Source organism: Diachasma alloeum, unplaced genomic scaffold, assembly GCF_001412515.2.
Source record: "Diachasma alloeum isolate Michigan unplaced genomic scaffold, Dall2.0 Dall_scaffold_00289, whole genome shotgun sequence".
Lineage (NCBI taxonomy): Eukaryota > Metazoa > Arthropoda > Insecta > Hymenoptera > Braconidae > Diachasma > Diachasma alloeum.
In genome coordinates, this window is record NW_021680428.1 from 31,962 (window position 1) to 53,993 (window position 22,032).

At 37.7% G+C, this 22,032-nt stretch overlaps 6 protein-coding genes across 11 annotated transcripts; 3 read left to right on the forward strand and 3 right to left on the reverse strand.

Annotated features, from left to right (window-relative positions):
* Positions 1-61: 61 nt before the first annotated feature.
* Positions 62-5,245, forward strand: LOC107038910 (apoptotic chromatin condensation inducer in the nucleus). The gene is made up of 9 exons (XM_015258256.2): positions 62-237; positions 899-2,398; positions 2,489-2,561; positions 2,660-2,770; positions 2,832-3,000; positions 3,069-3,277; positions 3,367-3,597; positions 3,670-3,933; positions 4,037-5,245. The coding sequence occupies exons 2-9, from the start codon at positions 903-905 to the stop codon at positions 4,154-4,156; spliced, it is 2,673 nt and encodes an 890-aa protein (XP_015113742.1). The 5' UTR covers positions 62-237; positions 899-902; the 3' UTR covers positions 4,157-5,245.
* On the reverse strand, positions 5,230-10,455 carry LOC107038912 (transmembrane 9 superfamily member 2). 4 transcript variants are annotated; one of them, XM_015258261.2, is made up of 9 exons: positions 10,036-10,455; positions 8,894-8,961; positions 7,847-8,645; positions 7,513-7,657; positions 7,043-7,220; positions 6,807-6,966; positions 6,423-6,686; positions 6,157-6,328; positions 5,230-6,062 (listed from the first exon to the last, which is right to left on the reverse strand). In XM_015258261.2, the coding sequence occupies exons 1-9, from the start codon at positions 10,165-10,167 to the stop codon at positions 5,995-5,997; spliced, it is 1,986 nt and encodes a 661-aa protein (XP_015113747.1). In that variant the 5' UTR covers positions 10,168-10,455; the 3' UTR covers positions 5,230-5,994. The 4 variants fall into 4 exon arrangements, with proteins under 4 accessions (XP_015113747.1, XP_015113745.1, XP_015113746.1 ...); XM_015258259.2 differs by having other exon boundaries at positions 7,513-7,669; XM_015258260.2 differs by lacking the exon at positions 10,036-10,455 and adding an exon at positions 9,439-9,858.
* A 178-nt stretch (positions 10,456-10,633) lies between these two features.
* Positions 10,634-14,567, reverse strand: LOC107039024 (chromosome-associated kinesin KIF4). 2 transcript variants are annotated; one of them, XM_015258453.2, is made up of 3 exons: positions 14,360-14,567; positions 14,010-14,252; positions 10,634-13,902 (listed from the first exon to the last, which is right to left on the reverse strand). In XM_015258453.2, the coding sequence occupies exons 2-3, from the start codon at positions 14,233-14,235 to the stop codon at positions 10,937-10,939; spliced, it is 3,192 nt and encodes a 1,063-aa protein (XP_015113939.1). In that variant the 5' UTR covers positions 14,236-14,252; positions 14,360-14,567; the 3' UTR covers positions 10,634-10,936. The 2 variants fall into 2 exon arrangements, with proteins under 2 accessions (XP_015113939.1, XP_015113938.1); XM_015258452.2 differs by having other exon boundaries at positions 14,010-14,276; positions 14,360-14,566.
* A 33-nt stretch (positions 14,568-14,600) lies between these two features.
* LOC107039025 (pre-mRNA-splicing factor CWC22 homolog) lies at positions 14,601-17,553 on the forward strand. Of its 2 annotated transcripts, XM_015258455.2 has the most exons (3): positions 14,703-14,791; positions 14,854-17,201; positions 17,292-17,553. In XM_015258455.2, the coding sequence occupies exons 2-3, from the start codon at positions 15,002-15,004 to the stop codon at positions 17,468-17,470; spliced, it is 2,379 nt and encodes a 792-aa protein (XP_015113941.1). In that variant the 5' UTR covers positions 14,703-14,791; positions 14,854-15,001; the 3' UTR covers positions 17,471-17,553. The 2 variants fall into 2 exon arrangements, with proteins under 2 accessions (XP_015113940.1, XP_015113941.1); XM_015258454.2 differs by having other exon boundaries at positions 14,601-17,201.
* Positions 17,554-17,669: 116 nt separating this feature from the next.
* On the forward strand, positions 17,670-19,215 carry LOC107038938 (ubiquitin recognition factor in ER-associated degradation protein 1). Its single transcript, XM_015258300.1, has 5 exons — positions 17,670-17,850; positions 17,960-18,074; positions 18,161-18,315; positions 18,396-18,944; positions 19,040-19,215. Exons 1-5 carry the CDS (start codon positions 17,848-17,850, stop codon positions 19,106-19,108), a joined length of 891 nt encoding a protein of 296 aa, XP_015113786.1. The 5' UTR covers positions 17,670-17,847; the 3' UTR covers positions 19,109-19,215.
* Positions 19,124-22,032, reverse strand: LOC107038941 (sarcoplasmic calcium-binding protein). The gene is made up of 5 exons (XM_015258305.1): positions 21,740-22,032; positions 20,734-20,841; positions 20,053-20,220; positions 19,717-19,857; positions 19,124-19,616 (listed from the first exon to the last, which is right to left on the reverse strand). Exons 1-5 carry the CDS (start codon positions 21,872-21,874, stop codon positions 19,389-19,391), a joined length of 780 nt encoding a protein of 259 aa, XP_015113791.1. The 5' UTR covers positions 21,875-22,032; the 3' UTR covers positions 19,124-19,388.

A 22,032-nucleotide genomic window follows, 5' to 3' on the forward strand; every position in this document is an offset into this window, starting at 1 on the left:
GGCGGGGCTTGTTTTGGGGCCCTTGTCGATATGTCAGCCACCAATATCACCGACCAAACAACGCCATAGTTTATGCTCGGTAAAAAAAAAGAGAGATGGTGGATGTGCGAAGCAGAAGCAGCCAGGCGATGTAATAAGCGTCGTAAAAATAAATTAAAACATCGTGATAAATAAAGGTTGCTGCAATAGCGAGGAGTATTCCACAAACAATCAACTGATTTACAGGTGGATTGAAAGGTATGTAGCCATCAACTTTCATCTGTCTGCGTATAATCGAGTTTGGGCCTCTCCATACTACTAACCAAAAAATATATCAATGCAACGCTACATTCAAAACGCCAATCCAAACCTCTTGGTTCCTCTTTCTCCCTCTGATAATTCACCGCCACCGCTAGCCACCGCTCTTGGAAGGCTCTATCACTAACCTAAACTTGAATAAATCATATTTTTCCATGATAAATATGTCTCCGAGAATAATAAAATAATATCCTTCAACGCACAATCATTTCAAATGCAGAGTAACAAATTAATGTTTTAACATGATATGTCCTCAAAACTTTTACTTGGTTAAATTTACTTAAAAATTTATGATTTTTTTTTCATTCCTAATTGTTTATTTTCTATGGAGACTGAATGTTTTTTTTAGACAAAAAATATTACATTGAATGATTTGACCATTGAAATTGTAATATTAAAGTTATCCCCCAACGAGCATGATTTTATAATGCGATGCTATGATTATTATTATTATTATTATTATTATTATTATTATTATTACTTGGTCCGCGCCTGTGTGAATATTGGGCCTGGCTTTAATAATAATAATACTAATATAGAATTATAAATCTCTCTCTGTCTGGCGGGATGTTTTACCACTTGCACGGAAAAAAAATTCCAGGAAAATGCGTCGTAAAAGTGAGCGTAACAAGGGCAAGTCATCTCCGGAGAAGAAACCAGAGAAACCAACCCGTAAATCGAACCGCAGACGTGCAAAAAAATCACCATCTACATCCCCAGAGCGTTCAAACAGCCCCGAGGGTGATGGGCTAGCCGCCGAAAAGGAGCCCAATGTTAACTTCAAAATTCAGTCCCGTTTATCAAGCAAAGAAACCCCGGAAACGCTCGTCGAAGAGCCCGAGTCGAAAGTGTCCTCAACAGATCAACAGATTACGGGTGACCTCGACGATGGTGGTTGCGTATGGAAAGTAGCCAGGGCTGACGCATCTCCTGGCGAAATACAAAAACTAAAACTCTGCAGACAACGCAATCTCTCAGAGACATCAGATGCATCATTGAGTAGAAAAAGAGTAAACAAGTGGCATGAGGGTGAGGGTATCGCTGAGGAGGCTGACTCTGCTGACGAGAGACCAGCAACGTCCAACGATAAGACGGATTCTGGTAATATTGCATTGGCCGATGATACCTCCTCAACGACTGACAAGGATAAGGAAAGGCAAAGGGAATCTGGCGAAGAGGTAAGTGATAGCAAGGAGATGCCGCCTGAAACTACAGTCGACTTGTCTGATGTAAAACCAAACATAGATCAAGGACACGCTGAATCTCCGGAACCTGAACAACTGGAAACGAAAGCAACTCAACGAAATGAGGATGATCCTGACAATTGTCAGGTTCATGGTGATGATGCTAATGTTTCGGAAAATATCGAGATTGCACAACAAGAAGAGGAACAGCAAGCCAAGCAGCAAGTTGAAGACTACTCGAGGACGTCAGAGAAACAAGATGAAACAGAAGAGGATGTGACAGATGTAGATGTGGAGAAATCAATAAAATATATAAAAAAAGATGAAAAGGAATCTCAGGATGACGATGTTGATACCATTCGTCAACTCACTGATTCTGTTCATCAATTTGCTAAAGATCCTAGCGATGATGAGGGAAAATCAATGATTGAAGAGACAAAACGGAGAAATTCCTCCGAGAATTCTAACGATGAGAGTGTTAGACCTTCAAGAACACGTTCTGTTAGAAGAAAGCATCGTGACAAGTACCGGGATTCTTCTAATTCTGATACAGGTGAAACTGAAGAGGACGAGGAGGAGGAAGACCAAGTGGAGAAGGAGGAAGAAGAGGATGATGAAGATGTAGAGGAGGAGGAGCAGGAGAAGGAGCAGGAGGAGGAAGAGGAAAAGAAGAAGAAGAAGAAGAGTGGAAAGAAGAGTTTGGATGCTGATAATAACAAGGTTAAAGGCAACAGAGAAAAGTCACCTAGTAAAGGAGTCATGGAGGTGGAGGAAAGCAAGAAGGATGACATATGTGAGGAAGAGGATAAACTCGAGGTGATAATTTCTTCTACAGTGGAGAATGATAAAACTCCTGTAAGAGAAGTCAAACAGCCTAATGTTTGCAGACCAGCTAAAGTGAATTTAAAGAGGTCTTTGTAAGTATTTTCCCCCACAAAATTATTCTTTTTTTTTTTTTTCATTTTTTTATCATTTGAATTTTATTCTGAAAATGGAAATTGTTACAGTACTTCGAGAATATCGACAGAAGAATTGAAAAAGGATGATGCTGGCTCGGCAAATGATGCCAGTCAAGATAAGGTAGGTAAAGGATGATTATTAAATTATTGTAGAGCTGCTTTTTTTTTTTAATTTTTTTATTATTATTGTTGAATTGTTTTTCGTGTGTTTTACAATAGGAAAATTACGTTGCTGATGAGTCTAAAAGCATTCCAAAGAGACGTCGTTGGGGTACAGCATTCAGTACAGATATAGCACCTGTATTGTCAATTTCAACAGATTCTCTCAAGGTACTCTCTCACGCAGACGGTTTATTGAGTTATCTTGATTTTTTAATATAAAAAATTTTAGGCTTTAGTACCTGGTGCAAAACCCCTGTCAATAAACGAGGTTCGTTTATCAAAGGATGATGATGAGGATCGTAATCGTCGCAAGGACAAACGTCAAATGGCCAACGATGAAGATAAATCAAAGGCAGACAGCGAGATTAAAAATGATACTTTGAAGGATAATCATATAGGTAACCACTGTTATTTATTTATTGGTCGATGGTTCATCAAATGAATGGTAATCAATGTTGAATTGCAGGTGCACGACGAAAGATATCAATTGTAAAGGACACACCACAGTTACTCTCCCCAAGTCCACCAGTTGCCCAGCCTACCAGTATCTTGTTAATCAAAAATCTAGTTCGACCTTTTACACTGAATCAAATAAAGGAACTCTTGTCGCGTACAGGAACCATTGTCGAGAATGGATTCTGGATCGATAGAATTAAATCTAAATGCTTTGTAGAGGTAGCTTGTACTTTCTTTCTTTTTTTTTTTTTCCACCAAATAAGTTGAGCACCAAAAAAAAATGTAAATAAAAATTGTATTTTTTTCAGTATGCTAATGAGGATCAGGCGTTCGAAACACGACAGGCCCTTCACGGAATATCATGGCCAACGTCCAATCCTAAGAAAATTCAAGTCGAGTACTCTGTGAAAGAGGAAATGGAAAAGGCTAAGGAATGTTCCAAAGATCAGCCTCTCTCACGTAAATTGGAAGCCTCTTCTGGGGCAGACCCATGGCAACAGGACTGGGGGCGTAATGAAAAATCAAATGCTACTACCAAGGTATAAATCAAATACAAAGACTTAAAAATCATAAATTGAGTTATCCATTGAATTAATTTATGTTGTCTCTAGGTAACTGTTGTGAGAGAATGGGATTTAGGTAAAGAAGATGGTCAACATCTCTTGCTAAAGGATAAGGAGAAGGAGACAAAAGATAGGGACAAAAAGCGAAGACAACGGAGTCGCAGTCCAACTCTTGAGGCACACCTTCCAGCACCTGCGAGGAAATTCAAGAAAAAAGAGGATGAACCTCCACCAGCCAAACTTCTTGATGATCTTTTCAGGAAAACTAAAGCTACACCCTGCATATATTGGCTGCCACTCACTAATGAGCAGGTTTGTAGCTTTAAACTGATAATTTTTTCATCTCTTCTCTTATCTTTTTCCCCTGGATTTAAAACCACCTTCTACTGAAATAAATGCAATTATTCATTTTCAGATTGTCGTAAAGGAAGAGATGCGACGACAACACATGGCCGAGCACGCACGACGGCTCGAAGAGATGAGACGTGCTGAGAGAAATCGTGATGGTCGCCGTCGACGTAGTCCCAGAAAATAAATACACCTACCCTAACCAATCAATTTTTATTTCACAGTTTGTTCTTTATTCGTTCAATCTTAATTCAATTTCCTGACACAGCTTCGATACTTCTTTAGAAGCTAAATAAAGACACTTGTTTCATTTTCATCATTCAGTTGTACAAAAACAATTTTACTCTTCAACCAAATTCAGGCGGAATTATGCGTTTTCTCTAGACGTTCCTTTATTCAATCCAAATAATTAAAATTAATCAACTTCACTTACTAGTTCTGACGATGGAAATTTTTTTTTTCCAATTTTGTTTTTTTTTTTTTCTAACGAAAGAAATTGAACAGGAAAAACATAGAAACAAAAACAAAATGAAATATCGATGATTATTTCTTGTACGAACCCAATAAATATCTTGGGGATTATCGCTCACACTACCATTATCCTGGCTCCTCATAATCAAAGCATTAAAAAATCCTTCTTGCAGGTCTTCACAGTCAACAAATGTGATTCAAATTCATGAATCTCAGCATCACCAGTCAGCAGATTATGAATTTACAATGGATTGTAGTGTGCACACAACGTGGGATTATTATTACTATAGGAATAACTACTTGAAAATTGAAATAATACAAATGTTTGACATTTTTTCATTATTTTCGATAAGCCCATCAAAGAATATTGTGGTTGATATGTTATTCGTTCGTAAAATCGTGAAATGAAATCAGCCAATAAATTGATAAGGCAGCAGACTAAATTAAAGTAGGGATTTACAATTATTTGAGGAGCAATATGATATGGAAATTGGATGAAAATTTATTATTGATATATATTGTTTAACTTTTATAATGACTACGATGATGAGCTGAAATACCTATTCTGTGAATTTTTCATTATAAGTACTGAAAATGAAAAAGTGTACAGTTGCCTCGTAACAAAAATGAAAAAAAGAAAAGAAAAGAGAAAAGGAAATTGTTTGATTAGTTTGAAAACAGATGCAATACTGCTAGTGTGAGATTACGCAGTGGAAATGACATAATGAAATTCTGCTGCGTGTATACCTCATGTTCTGCTATATGTAAAATTATAGAAATACAATAAAGTGAATATTGGAAAGTACTTTATTTAATTTTTGTCTTGTTACTCCTCCTATTTTTAAAAATTAGTTTAGTCATTTACTATTCAATCTTATCTCGAGGGGATTGAAAGATTATTTCAAAAGTGACATTGAGGTGACTAATAGGTGATCAGTATAGATGTGGCTACCATTTCTCATATTGATACGAGACTTGAGATGATAGTTTAGAAGAGACCTTTTTATCATGTACATTTTTTTGTAACACATTAATTTTCAATTTTCACACCTTCATAACTTATCAAATATCTTTTTATTTATATTATTCACACTCTTATTTCTACGATGAAACAGTGATTATTTGTTTCATTAATTTACAAAAGTCGACGAATTATAGAATGTGCATTATCATAATATAATATTATCTTTATTTTACTAAAGGTAGAGCAAAAATGTCTCAATGTCACGAACAGCTATATTTGGAGAAACGTAAACACATAAAGAATGAAAACAATTTTAATGAATAGGCGATATGAGCTTAATGGCCGATTTGTACAGAATTATCTGATTTCAGTGGAAATGGAGGAGTAGGAGGAGGAGAGTTTGTTTGTTATTTTCTTCCGCCCTATTATTTATTGAAAATTATTGTGACAAGGCCAATGAACAGAAGGAGAATTCATAGATTTTGGGTACTTTAATCTTCCAAATACTGATTAAAATATGGCCTCAACACTGAATGAGAGGTTTTTTCTTCTTCTTTTTCCACATATTTGATGTTTGAGTTTTTAGATTTTCAATCGACTTTTACAACACTGTAGATCTTTCTGACGAACCAGAAGCAAGCAAAGAAACCAATTGTACCTAGAAATAAAAAGAAGAGAAGAAGAATTATTATTAGGTTTTAGGGTTTTTTCCTTTTTCACATATTACTTTGACTTGTCTGTTAATAATTTACCTGTAAGAAGGAAGAACAGGAATACCATGATGAGTGTATATCCAAAGTACAAGAATGTTGAGGCAGCATCCTCAATATTCAATTTTGTGACGAAAAAGTGTATGCAGTATATTAATAAATAAACAGCTGTAAATCCAGATGTTAGAAAACTCCTCCACCACCAGTGATAGTCCTGTAATCAATGAAATACAATACAAATAATTGCAAATACGTGCAATTTATATTTATAATTGGATATTTGAAGAAATAAATGTCTTGATTATTACCTCAGCACACAGGTGGAAGTAGCAGAGTAGTATCGTCGTCTCAGAACACGTAATGACAAGTATAAGAAATACAAGGAATAGAAATCCAAACATATAGTACATTTGACTAGACCAGAGGGAAGTCAAGATGAAAAAAAGTTGAATGAATACACAACCGAATGGTAGTACTCCTCCCATTACGACTCCGGGTATTGCTTGCGTGTAGAAACTTTGTTCTGGAATTTGTCGGGGAATTTGATTCGTTCTCACTGGATGTTCCAGTGCCTAGACATAATCATGCATGTTATTTATCGCATTTTCAAGGAGTCATTTTTTTTTCTCTTCAAACTCATTCCACTCCATTATTACATGTTGTTTTTGTTTTCGTCTTTCGTTTCAACTTACTCGTTTTCTAAATCCGAAATATGCTCCAATGAAAGTCAATGGCACAGAGACACCAATCCATAAAGCTAGGAGGGCAACTAGCGTGCTGAAAGGTACAGCAGCTGAACTTCCCTTGCTCCACAATACAAGATTGAGGATGAAGAATAAACTGAAGACGATTCTAAGAAAATAAATGCAAAATAATTGGATTAAAAAAAGAAAACTTGTCTTTTTGTTGAAAAATTTCAATTGATTACCCTGGACTTAACATAGCAGTGAGCAAAACGTTGGATTTCCATTTTTCTCCTCCAAAGCTTTTGTATATTCGTGCAGATACGTAACCAGCTGGCGTTCCGAGACATACGTAGAGGACCATAGCACAAGTCATTAGAGCACCCCGATTCGCCGGGGAGAGAAATCCCAAACATGCAAATGCTGTTGATGAATAGATATAATTTCGATGAATACATTTTTTTGCCACCATACAGTTCAATTGTATTGACATGAATGTTTTAAAAGTGAATATTGTCAAATATATCAAATGCCAATTATTAAATCCTTGTTATTTTAATATTCATACGATAATGATAAATTATCTGCATGATGATGAATTTGACAGATAAATTTTAATGGATATTTTTCTGACAATTGATAACACCATAATCCGTAATCAGTACCACCTGGGGGCTATTGCAAGTGAGTGATAATAAATGGACTTTGGCCTCACCCAGTGTGACTAATGTCATGCAGAATACTTGTACACCTGAGCCAAGCAATACCGAGAGCAGCATTCCCTTTCTAGGTGGACGAAACACATCGCCATGTACCAATTTCCATCCAAATTCTTCCTGTGCATCCTCACCAGATTCAATCTGAAAGTAGGCCTGCGTTATCGTAACACAGACAACAGACAAAAAAAGAAGAAAAAAATCACAAAAGAGGCAACAAAAATGTTAATATACCCAGAAAAAGCCTTTAATTGAAAGAGAGACGGAAAATGTCTTTAAAGTTTTGATTCTACGCACATTTTTACTAAAAATATAAAATAAGTGATACTATACCTGATTGTATCTAGCAATATCCTTATGCAGAGTCCTAAGCATGATCATTGCAACCATGCCCGAGAGGAAGAGCACGATGACCAGTGAGTTGAGGATACTAAACCACTGAATATTAGTATGAGGCATGGACTCGAGTATGTAATCCCACCGAGATGACCACTTTATCGTGTTATTCCTGTAATACTTGACGGAATAACTGTACGTGATATCCAGATTTTCTCCAGGCTTGAGCTTCTCATAACGGATCTCCAGTGGTTCTTTGGAGGTGCAATCAAGAGCACGGGCATCATCATGCTTGATACTCCTTGGAGATACCTCCACCGAGATGATTCTCCCGCCCTTCTCACCAAAGGTATTGCCCCATTCCTCAGAACCCCCAGAATGATAAGTGATTTTCAAGTCCACGTGATTAAACAAATAATATTTATTGGGCTTGCTGTAGGCTGGGTTCATGCTGCAAGTATCTTGGAGGGATCGACTCTCGCTTGAGAAGCATCCCATGGGAAACCCTGTTCTCCTGTACTGTCTATCCTCATCTGAGCGGTAACACCAGGTCACTGGCATGTTATCAACAATCCAGTGGTGCTGATAATTCAAGGCCATTCCCTTCTTCAAACGTTCTAATTTCCTCTCGGATTGCTCATCACCACCGACGTATGTCTTCGTGCAGAGCTTCTCGCAGGTCATGTTCTTAAGGAAGGAGAGAGTATAAGGGGAGGGGCGAATTCGTTCGCCAAACACTACTTGACCCAAGTTTTCAACTGGTGATTGGCTTTCATCACCTTTGCAGAAGTCGAAGCTAAAATGCCAGGAAAATTATCTATGTTACTTATTAGGAGATGAATTTTAACTCAAGATGAGTGATTTTAGGGAATAATTTGACAAATTAATGTATTCTCGCCCATTATAATTATTATTAAATAAAAATGTCTAACTATAAACATCACATTTTATCATTTCGCTGCTAACATTGCCCACCCGGTGCAATATCAGCAAAGAACGTGACGAAAATGTCATTCAAATCAATGAAATTTACATTTTACTTACTAGTGATATTCGTAAGGAATCACGGACTCGACTGTATTCAATCTGTTGACATAGAGCTTTATGTCGGACTGAAAATTGAAAAACATTAATATTTATGTCATTACTATTATTTTTTGCCAGAGTAATAAAACAAAAATTATGTTTTTCATAAATTCTCTCAATGATTCACAGATTTAGCTAATCCACACCAGGAAACATGTCCATTTGCAAGCATATTGCCAATTTATTAATAGAAAAAAAATTAAATAAAACTTTATTGTCTCATCTCGTTCACTTGACTACCGAGTTAGTGAGGTTATCAAGGTGTCTTGATGCCTTTACCCAGCCAATGAATCATTAAGATAATTTCTCCACTTATGATATCATGTCATACAACAAATTATTCATAAATCAATTTCAATAGAGTCAAGCTAGGGTTTAATGTAACCTGGAAAAAAAAAAAAAAAAAAAAAACCATGTGTTGACGTGACAACGACCACGACTTTTTATTAAAAAAATATATTTCTCAATATACTAGGGTTAATAAATTTCATATTTTTACTCACTTTACACGTCCCAGTGCCATCCCCAGCTTTACAAAAATTAACAGGTGCCAATCCCGGCAGGTAAAAACTCACAGCACATTTTAATAAACACAAAAGACAGAAAAAAATAAAATTTTTCATGGAACACGCCATTGTCTCTCTATGTAACTACGTTGCAGTTTCAATCGTTGTGTGTTTATTTATAAAAATATTTCACTCAATTCATACACTTGATTAATTTATTAATCATCGGGGTGCGTAATTGTCCATTAAATTTCGACTTTTTTCAATGCACTTCATTAGGGATTAAAGGATCAAACGTCGTATACATACAGCTCTCTTCTCTCTTGAGAGGCAGTTGAGGCATATCATATCACACGATTGCTGCCATGACACGTCACGAACATTCGGTATCTCTCGGGTGTTTCGCGCGCGCCCCGACCGCCTCGACCGCCTCGACAAATGTGTTATGTTCGTGCCAATCCGAATGTCTTTTATCTNAAAAAAAAAAAAAAAAAAAAAAACTCCATGTGTTGACGTGACAACGACCACGACTTTTTATTAAAAAAATATATTTCTCAATATACTAGGGTTAATAAATTTCATATTTTTACTCACTTTACACGTCCCAGTGCCATCCCCAGCTTTACAAAAATTAACAGGTGCCAATCCCGGCAGGTAAAAACTCACAGCACATTTTAATAAACACAAAAGACAGAAAAAAATAAAATTTTTCATGGAACACGCCATTGTCTCTCTATGTAACTACGTTGCAGTTTCAATCGTTGTGTGTTTATTTATAAAAATATTTCACTCAATTCATACACTTGATTAATTTATTAATCATCGGGGTGCGTAATTGTCCATTAAATTTCGACTTTTTTCAATGCACTTCATTAGGGATTAAAGGATCAAACGTCGTATACATACAGCTCTCTTCTCTCTTGAGAGGCAGTTGAGGCATATCATATCACACGATTGCTGCCATGACACGTCACGAACATTCGGTATCTCTCGGGTGTTTCGCGCGCGCCCCGACCGCCTCGACCGCCTCGACAAATGTGTTATGTTCGTGCCAATCCGAATGTCTTTTATCTTATCATCATCATCATCATCATCATCATCACATATAGGTATATTGAAAAAAGCAGTCGAAATGCTTTTGAAAAAATTGGTAGAGGTGAGAATAATTGATGAAAGAGAAAATTTTGTCGAGAATGTCCTATTTATTCATATTAATCAATATTACAAAATTCTTTTATCACTGTAGTCGGAGAACGATTGACAAATAAAGACTATCCTGACATTTTTAGGTAAAGTTAATTATTATGAAGATAATGCGTTTCATCAATATAACAATACAAGATGTGAAATTAATTGAGCGATATTTTTGTTTTTGTAAATTTTTCTTCAAAGCCCCTAAAAATCATGTACAAAAATTCCTTGAGTCTCCCTAAATCTACAAAGTGTAACAATAACACACTGGGATGAAAATTAATGGATACCTCCTCATCACTCATCACTCAGTCCTAATCTTCTTTACTGGTCCAGCAAGCTCATTGGGCCCTTCATCAAAATACCTGGTTATTTGCCCATTATTCCTATTCTCACACTTTGCTGGATTACAGCCGCACTCCTCCGAGCACATTGCCCCATTTTTCTGACACTTGCAGTGATGATTCTGGCATTTGGTTTTACACTGACACCTCAGACAGGTGTCTTCGGCCGAGTCTGCGGACGACCTCTTTGTCCCTTTGCCCTCGGTGCTATGAGGAAATCTCTTGACATTTCCAATGCTCTTCCAACGTTTCGCAAGTGGAGTCCTCACCCAATCTGGATCTTTATCAGGATCATCATTGAAGCTCTCATCAGTCTCGCAGTTTTCCTTCCCCAGATCTCCAACAAATTTATCTAAAACAGTTGGTCTAACACACATTGTTTTTCTGGGTGCAGTTCGACTTTTACTTGCATTGGACATTTTCTCATCCTTGTTGCCACCGACGCCGCCACCGTGGCCGTCCTCTTCCTCCTCCTTCTTCACTTGAATATTCATCCTCTTGTACATGTCCAACTCCTCAAGTACCTGACGATGCTCCTCCAAACTAACACAAGGTGTCAACTCAATTTTCTTCAGTTTAGTAAGCACTGCGTCATGAGCCATCATCAACTCGTCATACTTGTCCTGACCTTCAGACAACTCGAGTTTGCGCTGTTTGTGTATTTGTCCAATCCACTCAAACAAGTATTGACAGACTTGTTTGACTTCTCCAATAGTATGAATACCTTCCAGTCTACTTTTCACCATATTTTCTTGGTCAGATGCCACAATCTCTTGCTGCATATGCTGTATTTTTATGGTACACAGATCCAAATACTCACCAAGATCATTAATCTCCCTCGTCAAATAATCCGATGGATTTTGCTCTGCAGTTGCTTTCAAGTGATTCAAATTTTCAGCAATTTTTTCACGATACTTTAGCTGCATATCCAGTGCATTTTGTGCATCAATTGTCTCCTGGATAACTGCAACCTCATGATTAACAAGCCTTTGAATGTAATCCTTACTTTTTTTCCCTTTTTCCTCCCTACTTGCTCGAATTTTCTTCTGCAATGCAAGAGTTTCTTTGAGTTTTTTATTCATGGCATAGGCCTCTTCCATCTTTCGCTTCATTACACTTTGTTGCTTATTGTGAAGGATCTGAAGACGCTCAATTTGATTCTTTCTCTTACGATCCTGATCTTTGAGTTTGTAAACTTCTCTTTCTCGCAGTGCTTTGTACTGCTGGAATTTGTCAGCTTCTTTTCTCATATCTCTCACCAACTTGACCCTCATCTGTTTCATGCTGTGAATCTCTTGGGTCAAGTTCTTCACCTGTTCGACGGCTTTTTCTTTCGACTTTAAAATCCTGCTCTGTTCCACATATTTCTTGGTCAATTCTGTTATTTTTTTCTCCAATTCCTTCACCTTCTTTCGACGTGCCTCAGCCAGTTTGGCTGATGTATTATTCGCCTGAACATCCTCAAGGTTCTTCAACAGTTGCTCCTTTTCAGCCTGAAGGGCCTTTATCTCATTCTCCATATCCATCTCTTTATCATGTTCATGCTCCAATTGAGAAGAATTTAATAAGAGTTTAGCCACAAGTTGTTCCTTCAAAGCTAATTGTCGATTGATGTTGGTTACTTCTTTGTTACGAGCAGCTTGAAGAAGTGTATGCTCAGTGTGTTCCTCATCCAGAGATGATTCATTGAGAGTACTGTTGATACTGGCATCTTTGACATTTGGATTATCCTCAAGAGATATCTGATGAATTATCTCGGCATCTGATTTCTTCTGGTACTCCTGAATTTTTAATATCTTGTCCTGAATATTTTTCAGCTTCAGTAAGACTTGTTCAATATTTGTTTCATTGATAGCAGCCTGGATGTCGTCGAGTAATTTGTCAATCTCCTGTCTCAATTTTTCCCTACTAGTCTCAGCTATTTCAGCTCTCTCGTGCATTCCCATGAATTCCATTAAATTACAATTCAATTGCTCAGAAAGCTCTCGAAGTTTCTTTTGAAGCCCTTTGTTCTTCTCGACAAGCTCTTGATGCTCTGGAGGACAATTAATGGCAGGAGCTCTCTCGATAAGTGATAATTTAAGTTCTTTAACAATAGCATTGAGTCGATTGATTTCAGCAGCTTTGGGATCTTGATTGACAATTGGTTTGTTCTTTATTTTCTTGGCCCTATCTGCGTATCTTAGGGTGCTGAGGGTCTCTTCAAAATTGTAGTCAGCAGGACTGACGCAGGCAATCATCAAGGTGATGGAATTACCCCCAAGAGAGTCTTGTAAGAGGCGAGTTAACTTGCTGTCTCGATATCCAATGTGGACTGCATTGTCACCTAAATTTGATATAACATTTCCAAGGGCAAGAAGACCTTTATTGATACTAACCCCTTCCTTGAATCTATCACCCGTTGCCTGGGTTTTTTTGCTTCGTTCTGATCCAGCGAGGTCAACCAAGTGGAATTTTGAAGTAGTGGCAGAGTTGGAATCGTTATTTTTTTGCTGGCAGACAGTGAGAGTGAAAATTGCATGGGATCGACTGCTCTGAGAATTCATAGCTGTGGCACCTGTTGCTCGGCCTTGGGAGCCTGACATCAGGCATTGGAGAACTTGTTCGGCGCAGGTCACTTCTCGTTCAGTTAGCCCAATGATTTTGATTCCATTGGTGTCCTCCCGAATGTCCACGATAGAGTCTTTACGTGTCGGCTTGTCAGCTAACAGATCGTAGAGTTGTTCATTGTAAAGCTCCATGAAACCGACAGTTACTTTATATGTCCAGTTATCAAGAGTCTTTTGGCTTATTGTGGAAAAAATGTCCCCAACTGCGCGGGGGATTATACCAGTGGAGAGATCATTGGTGAACGAGTAATTTGTCCCCATGGAATAAGTTTTTCCACTGCCGGTCTGGCCGTAGGCGAGAATTGTTACATTGTACCCTGTAGTCACAATAATCACATTTTTCACACTATTTTCTCCCCTCTCCCTCTCTCTCTCTCTCTCTCTTTACAATTAATCATAATTAATTATTACAAATATCTATTACCTTTGAATATATTTTGCATCATGTCCTTTACTGCCGTGTCGTAAACATCATCCTGCCCCACATCAGATCCAAACACAAAATTATACGTGAAGGCCTTGTCGGTGCCAGTCAACTGTATTTGAGGCTCTCCAGGAACAACGCTGATACAATTTTGGCATCCTCTAGCTACTTCCGAGGGAATTAATGGCCTCACCCTCACAGCCACCCTCAAACACTCCTCAGTCATTTTGTCAACAGCAGGAGCTCAAAGGCCAAAAAATAAATGCTCTAATACGACATGATCAATATAAAATTTTTATAATTTTATTCTTTACTCATGATGATTATCCCTTAATTATTCAATTACTCACCTAATATTCCCTACTTGTCGGCACAATTATTCAAAGAATCATTCAGTGTATGTATAACTCTCTCTCCTCTCCAATAACTGCTGCAACCTGCTGCAACCGCTCTCTCCAAAAGCAGCTACTGTCCAACGGTTTTTTCCTGGGCTTATTTTTAAATTCCCAACTGTCTCAACTGGCCTCCTTCACTCTACTACCATACCAACATGAAGAACATGAAAAATTTTTATTTTGACGACGACGCGCAACCGCGTAATCATCAATGAAGAGAGATTGAGTTGAGATTGGTTGAGGTTATGACAAACATCTATATACTACATTATACACATTGAATTGAGCAATATAATCAAATAATAAATACTAATCATAATAACCATGGAATCAAGAAAAAAAAGGAACGAAAAACGAAAACGCCAATACTCTTCTTCAGACTCTTCCGTAAGTTCTCCCCGATCAAATAATAAAACATGTGTAGAATTTCAAAGAACGACTTGTTCAAGTCCACGAAAATCTCCAAGTGCCTATGACGAGTTTGACGTGGCCAGTCGTACATTTGATCCCAATCACCCCCGAAGCCCTCGACAAGAACCTTTGGATAGAGATGAAGGGGAATTATCTCGACACAGTGATGATGATCCTCCACCAGAGATGCACAGCGATCGCTCCAGGAGAGTTAAAAAGTCGTCACGAAATCATCGAGACCGAAGGCGTTCGAGGAGTACAAGTAGAAGTAGAAATAGAGAGAGACAGAGAGAGATAAGAGATAGAAGGGATGATATGTCGTCACGTCGGAGAACTCCGGAATTGCCAGGTCGTAGGTACTGGGAGCATTCACCAAGACGTCCAGCGGATGACTCCAACGAAGAGGAGCATATTGTCGGAGATCGTTTCTACGGTGGAGCTCCCAAGAGCCGCAAAGATCGAGACAAGGAGAACGTCTCTGAAAACAAGACTTACCGGCTATCAGGAGGTTCCTATCAGGAACCTCATCATCATCATAACTCCAAGAATCCTATTAAAAGTAAAAACAAAGAGAAATCACCGGAAAAGGAGAAGGAGACGCCTGGCATGATAAAACCCAGTGAAAAGCGAACAGTTGATCTTCTGACATCGAAAACAGGAGGAGCCTACATTCCCCCAGCTAAACTGCGACTCATGCAGGCTGAAATAACTGATAAGAGTGGAGCTGCTTATCAGAGGATCGCCTGGGAGGCTCTGAAAAAATCTATTCACGGTCACATAAATAAGGTCAACACCAGTAACATTGGACTCATCACAAGAGAATTATTCAGGGAGAATATTATCAGGGGTAGGGGTCTACTAGCTAGATCGATTATCCAAGCACAAGCAGCATCCCCAACGTTTACTCCAGTCTATGCAGCTCTAACAGCAGTCATCAATTCGAAATTTCCTCATATTGGAGAATTACTCTTGAAAAGATTAGTTAATCAATTCAAGAGAGGGTTTAAGAGGAATGATAAGCCCCTATGTATTTCCTCAGGTACCTTTATGGCACACCTCGTCAATCAATGTGTAGCCCATGAAATTCTTGTTCTTCAGCTGCTGACGATGCTGGTAGAAACACCAACTGATGACTCAATAGAAGTTGCTATTGCTGTTCTCAAGGAATGTGGAATGAAGCTCACAGAGTTATCCAAGAGAGGGGTCGAGGGTGTTTTTGCAGCCCTGAGAAATACTCTTCATGAAGGACAACTTGATAAAAGGGTACAGTATATGATTGAGGTAATGTTCCAGGTGAGAAAAGACGGCTTCAAGGATCATGAGGCTGTTCCCAGTGAGTTGGATTTAGTCGAAGAAGACGACCAATACACTCATTTAATGACTCTAGATGAGCCAGTGGACTCTGAGGATATTCTCAATGTTTTCAAATTTGATCCTGAATATGTTAATAGTGAGGAGAAGTACAAATCAATTAGGAAGGAGATTTTAGATGACGATAGTGATGATGAGGATGATGAGGAGGAGGACGAGGAGGAGAACGATGAAGATGATTCAGTAGATAATAGTGATGAGGAGGCCGATGAGGAGGGGTTGGAGGCGTCGGCGTCGACGGCGGCGGCGGCTGAGGCGGGGAGAGAAAGGAAAGAGGGAATCATTGTAGATAATACTGAGACAAATTTAACGGCTTTGAGGAGAACTATTTACTTAACCATTCAGTCTTCACTCGACTTTGAAGAGTGTGCACACAAACTGATGAAGATGCAGTTGAAGCCTGGACAAGAGATTGAACTGTGTCACATGTTTTTGGACTGTTGCGCAGAGATGAGGACATATGAAAAGTTCTATGGGCTATTATCCGGAAGATTCTGCGCAATTAATAAAATTTATATCATACAGTTTGAGCAGATCTTCAAGGATTCTTACGACACGATCCATCGGTTGGATATGAATAAATTGAGAAATGTTGCCAAGTTCTTCGCGCATTTGTTGTTCACGGACTCTATATCCTGGGGGGTTTTGAGTTGTATCAAGTTGAATGAAGATGATACCACTAGTTCTGGGAGGGTTTTCATTAAGATTCTATTCCAAGAACTTGCCGAATACATGGGACTCACCAAATTGAATGCAAGGGTAAAGGATGTCACCCTGCAGGAAGCTTTCGAGGGACTCTTTCCTAGAGAGAATCCCAGGGATACTAGATTTGCCATCAACTTCTTTACATCAATTGGATTGGGTGGGCTGACTGATGATTTAAGGGAACATTTGAAGAATCGACCTAAACCTGTGGCACCACCAGTTTTCCTCAAGGGGGAGGGAGCTTCCTCCTCCTCTTCGGAAGAGGAGTCGAGCTCTTCTGATAGTTCGAGTTCTTCATCTGATAGTTCGGGTAAGACATATCTCTGTGTACTTGAAAAAAGATAATGCAAATGAGTAATTTTATTTATTTTTTTCTCTCTTTTTCCATTTTATCCTACAGACTCTTCCTCTACGTCATCAACTTCATCGTCGTCATCATCATCTTCTGAAGAGGACAAAAGGAAGAAGAAAAGAGTGATGAGAAAAGAACGGCAAGAGAAGCAGAGAAATAAGTATAAAAATGAAAAGGAGCAGAAGAGAGACGAAAAAAGACAGAAGAAGAAGAAAGCTCGAAAATAATGCAATTTAATGTGTGAAAACATGAATAACTTTATAATTATATGAAAATAAAATAATTGAATTAAACTATTAATATTTTCTTACTTTTAGCTGACTTTTAGTTTGCTCTACCTCCATTAAATTTTTCAAGTTCTCCTACTCGCCCCCGCCACATATCTGCAGCGCTCCAAGCTGACAGAAAGCGAGTTGGCGAGTCGTGGCAAAACAAAAATCAGCTGGTTACCAACTCTAAGCTTGTCAAAATTGTTTATCATCTTACACATCACATTTCCGAAACTATTGTTCATATAATAAATTACATTCACTGAATCTACTTTAATAAAAGAAAAAAAATTCAACTTCAATACTCTCCTTCTATTCAAGTATCAATATAAAAAATGGTAAGACATATAGAAATAGAAAGTATAATAATATGATTACGTATGAAATTATATCAAGAGGTTAGAAACTTGAAAAGTTTGAGTACACTTGATATTTTTCCTGTTACAGTTTTCGTTTAACATGTTCCCGGATATTCCGAGACCCTTCAACACTCAGTACAAATGCTTTTCGGTGTCAATGCTACCCGGAAATGAGCGACAGGACGTTGAACGAGGAGGCAAAAGTACCAATACAATCGATATACCTTACAATATCTCATTTGTGCATGATGCCAATCGTCATTATTAATTATTTATAACTTGGTTTCAGTTATAATGCCACCATCAGCACTGGATCAATTGACGAGATTGAACATTGTTTATCCCATGCTATTCAAATTAACAAATAAGAAGACAAATCGAGTGACTCACTGTGGAGTCCTGGAATTTGTTGCAGATGAGGGCAAGGTTTACCTTCCTTACTGGGTAAAGCCTGTAAAATTGTTAGCATTTGAAAGAGTGAAAAATTTCTTAAAAATAATTTTTGAACTATCAATTCCTTCCAGATGATGCACAATCTGCTTCTTGAAGAAAGTGAAATGATTAACATCGAAAGTGTCTCCCTACCAGTGGCCACATTCTCTCGTTTTCAACCACAATCAGAAGACTTTCTCGATATAACAAATCCCAAAGCAGTCCTCGAGAATGGCCTCCGTAGTTTCGCATGTCTCACCACTGGAGATATTATTGCCATCCAGTACAATCAACGAATCTACGAGATGTGTGTCCTGGAGACACGACCGGGCCCAGCAGTGAGCATAATCGAGTGTGATATGAACGTTGAATTCGCTCCACCAGTTGGATACAAAGAGCCAGTTCGTGAAATTAAAAAGGAAGAGGAGAACATTGATCCTGTGGATATGATGCCAGAGGCGACTGGCTTCATTGCATTCAAAGGTCAGGGCAATCGTTTGGATGGTAAGAAGAGAAAAGACTCTGGACCTTATGAAACTGATATTCAGAAGCCTGTTTATGTCAGGGGCATTCCTGATTATGATTATAAAATTGGTACAATCAAGTTTCTACGCAATGTTAAACCAGTTAATGTTAAAGAGGTGAGTGTAATATTATAGACTATTTTTATGTATTTTCAAGTCGGGCCCCATCTCCATAAAACCATTCCCTTTTGTAATTTATCTTATATTCTTAGGAAAAACTAACTGAGGAGTTCAAGGCATTCACAGGTGAAGGTTTCTCTCTCCGTAAGTCAAGAAAATAAATCGTAAATCCATCATTTTCAATTCTATAAAACTGTAGAAATGTTTATTGTATATGGAGAATAAAAATCATCATTTTTACATTAAAAACTAAACAAAAAAAATCCTATTACTATGTGACTATTTAATGAGTATATGTAATGATTGATAAAACTAAAGTGAATGATCTCCTTACATTTTAAAGCGGAAATATCAATGTATATAGTAGATGAAAAAAAAGTGATGATCTCGCAGTACTTAAATTATCACAAAATTTTCGTTTTCGTCAACCATTTTGATAATTTAATCGACGAGTGGTCCCCAAAAGTGTTTGCTGGGTTTGTTATGGTCTTTAGAGATGAAGAAGTCTCGTCCAAGTGATACAAATTCATCCAGGGTGATTTTTCCATCCTCATTGGTATCGATGAATGTGAAGGAAACAACTGCATGATCGTTTTCCAGGTCAAGGCATCGGAAAAAGAGTTTAAACTCTTCAACTGTTATTACGCCGTTATGGTCATGATCAACAGCCTGAAAACACAAAGAAACAAATGAGTTTATTACTAGAATGAAAGAAATTTTTAGTTGAAATTCTATCCTTGCTCGAGAGGATATCAACGAAAATATTTACCTTGAATAAATAGGGCAGGAAATTATGACACTTTCTCTTCAGAGAGCAGTCATTCACCACATGATGCATCTCCTCCAAATACTGTTCAATACCAACGAGATTGTATGGACTTATTTCGCCCCATTGTTCTTCCCACATGTCCTGTAATCAAGTCATTGAGTGATTACATCGATATTGCTGTGTATTACTATTATTATTATACTTATAGTTGGTAAACAAAGGGTTTGTAGAAATATTGCAAAGTCTTGAAGTTTTCTCCTGAATGCAGTCATGAATTTTTAATTTCTAATTCTTGCATCTTTTATAACTATATTATTTTAATGTAATTTAACTTACACTCAAAACTTTTTGGAATTCTTTCTTGGCATCTGGTGTCAAATGACCCAAATCGGCGAATCTCTCGGCCAATAGCATAAAATCTTCATAACTGATAACACCGTCCTTATTCACATCCAAATGGCTGTGGAGAGTTCGCATCTTCCTCCGCCAGAATGGAGAAGAACCCTGATTAAAAAAAAAACCAGCAGCAAATGATTTTTACCCGCATCAATAACGCACACAATTATTTGCATAATCGACGGAAATTGGGTGAAGGTTGATAATACTATCATTACGTGTATAATAATAACTTCTTAATCTCCAATAATGTTGTTTACAGAATATTCAACAATAAAATGAGAAAATTCCAACAAATTTGAAAATAATTAAGTACTCTGCAAAATTTGTGTGAAATCAATTTGTTTTATTGTTTTGTGTCATAAATCACCGTTTCGCTCCGAATTAAGGTCAGGGAATTCGATTATCTCGTTTTTTCGTTATTCCTCCCTTTTTTTATTTCCAAAAACCGGTTCAAAGTCCTTGAATGGATCCAAAAAAGAAAAATCAATTCTACGTATTCGTAAAAAGGGGCGAGCGCATGTAGTGGATTCAGAATAATGGATAATCGAATTTGAATAATGTCTACGTATGCGAGTGTATAAATTATTATTATTATACAACGTATAAAAGGGGACATACCTTGGATTCGGTATCGGAGTCACTGTCGCTGTCACTCTCCACTTCAACAGATGCAGATGCCTGTGGCCTGTGGTGAACATTTCTCTTGCCCGACATTGTCCTCGCAAACTGCAGAAGCGAAAGATTTAAAAAATAGAAGGAAATCCATTCTACTGAGATCAGTAGAATGGGTTTCCATTAATTTCACAGCTTCTTCATGAAATTTTTCTCAATTAAAATTCAGAAGCAAAGTGGTAAAATATAATGCCTGATTTTTGGAAGAATATCAAGACAACCAATATCTGAGAAATAACTCAATCTAAATAGATATTTTCTCGCTTATCACTCCAAATTAAGTTTTATCTCTATCACTAGAAACATGAACTTGTTTTGAAGCTCGACTGAAAAGAGAATGCCTAAGATTTTCATCGAGTTCATGGTAGTTCGTTCACCTCCAACATACAACGCAATACTTTTTCTTTTGAGCAAAAACAAGTTTGCTCAAAAGAAATTAACTATAAAATGTTTATTTGAATTTATCTCTGTTATTGTTATTGACTATCGTGCTATATGAATTTATAAATTTGATCAAGACAAATGTAATTGCCTTCAAGTTTGCGTTTGGAAATTGCGTTGTATACTTCTAAGGCCGTTAGAATTCATGGGGGATAGGGGCCTTTTTATATGACGTCACAGGCTTTCGCAAACAAGGCCCAGAACGTGTGGGCAAAGAGGATTTGTTTTTTTTTTTTCAGTGGATATCGGTTACCTTGGGCTCAATTTCGATCAAACGCATTTATTATAACAATATAATAATTATCTGAAAGTCATGAAGTTCATTTAATTAGAAATATTAAACGGAAAACACTGTTACTATGCGCGAAGGAGAAAAAAAACGAAGAGCAATAGATATTGAATTTTTTTCCTACGCCTTTTACGAATGAAATAAAGGAGGAGTGATAGCCCTTTTTCAAGACCGTTAAGCGAGGAGAAGACAGTTTTCAATGTATGCCATCAGTGTATTTACCTCATATTTTTGCCGAGTATCCATCTTTTCTACTCCCAATAATGTATTGGTGATAGCGGGAATGATTCTTCTTTCAAAATTCACCCCCTTCGACCCCGTCGCTCGCAATCCCATCCTCAGCAATGCCGTCGCCATTTGTTCGATTTCACGTTGAATTTCAAATTTATACTAAACATAAACATCGAGTTGGGCCTTTTTGTAGGAGCGTGCAGCGCGTCCCCCCACTCGCGATCACCGTTGTCTTGTGCGCATGTGTAGTACCCTCGCTCTTATTTTGCTTGTTTATTTTTTCA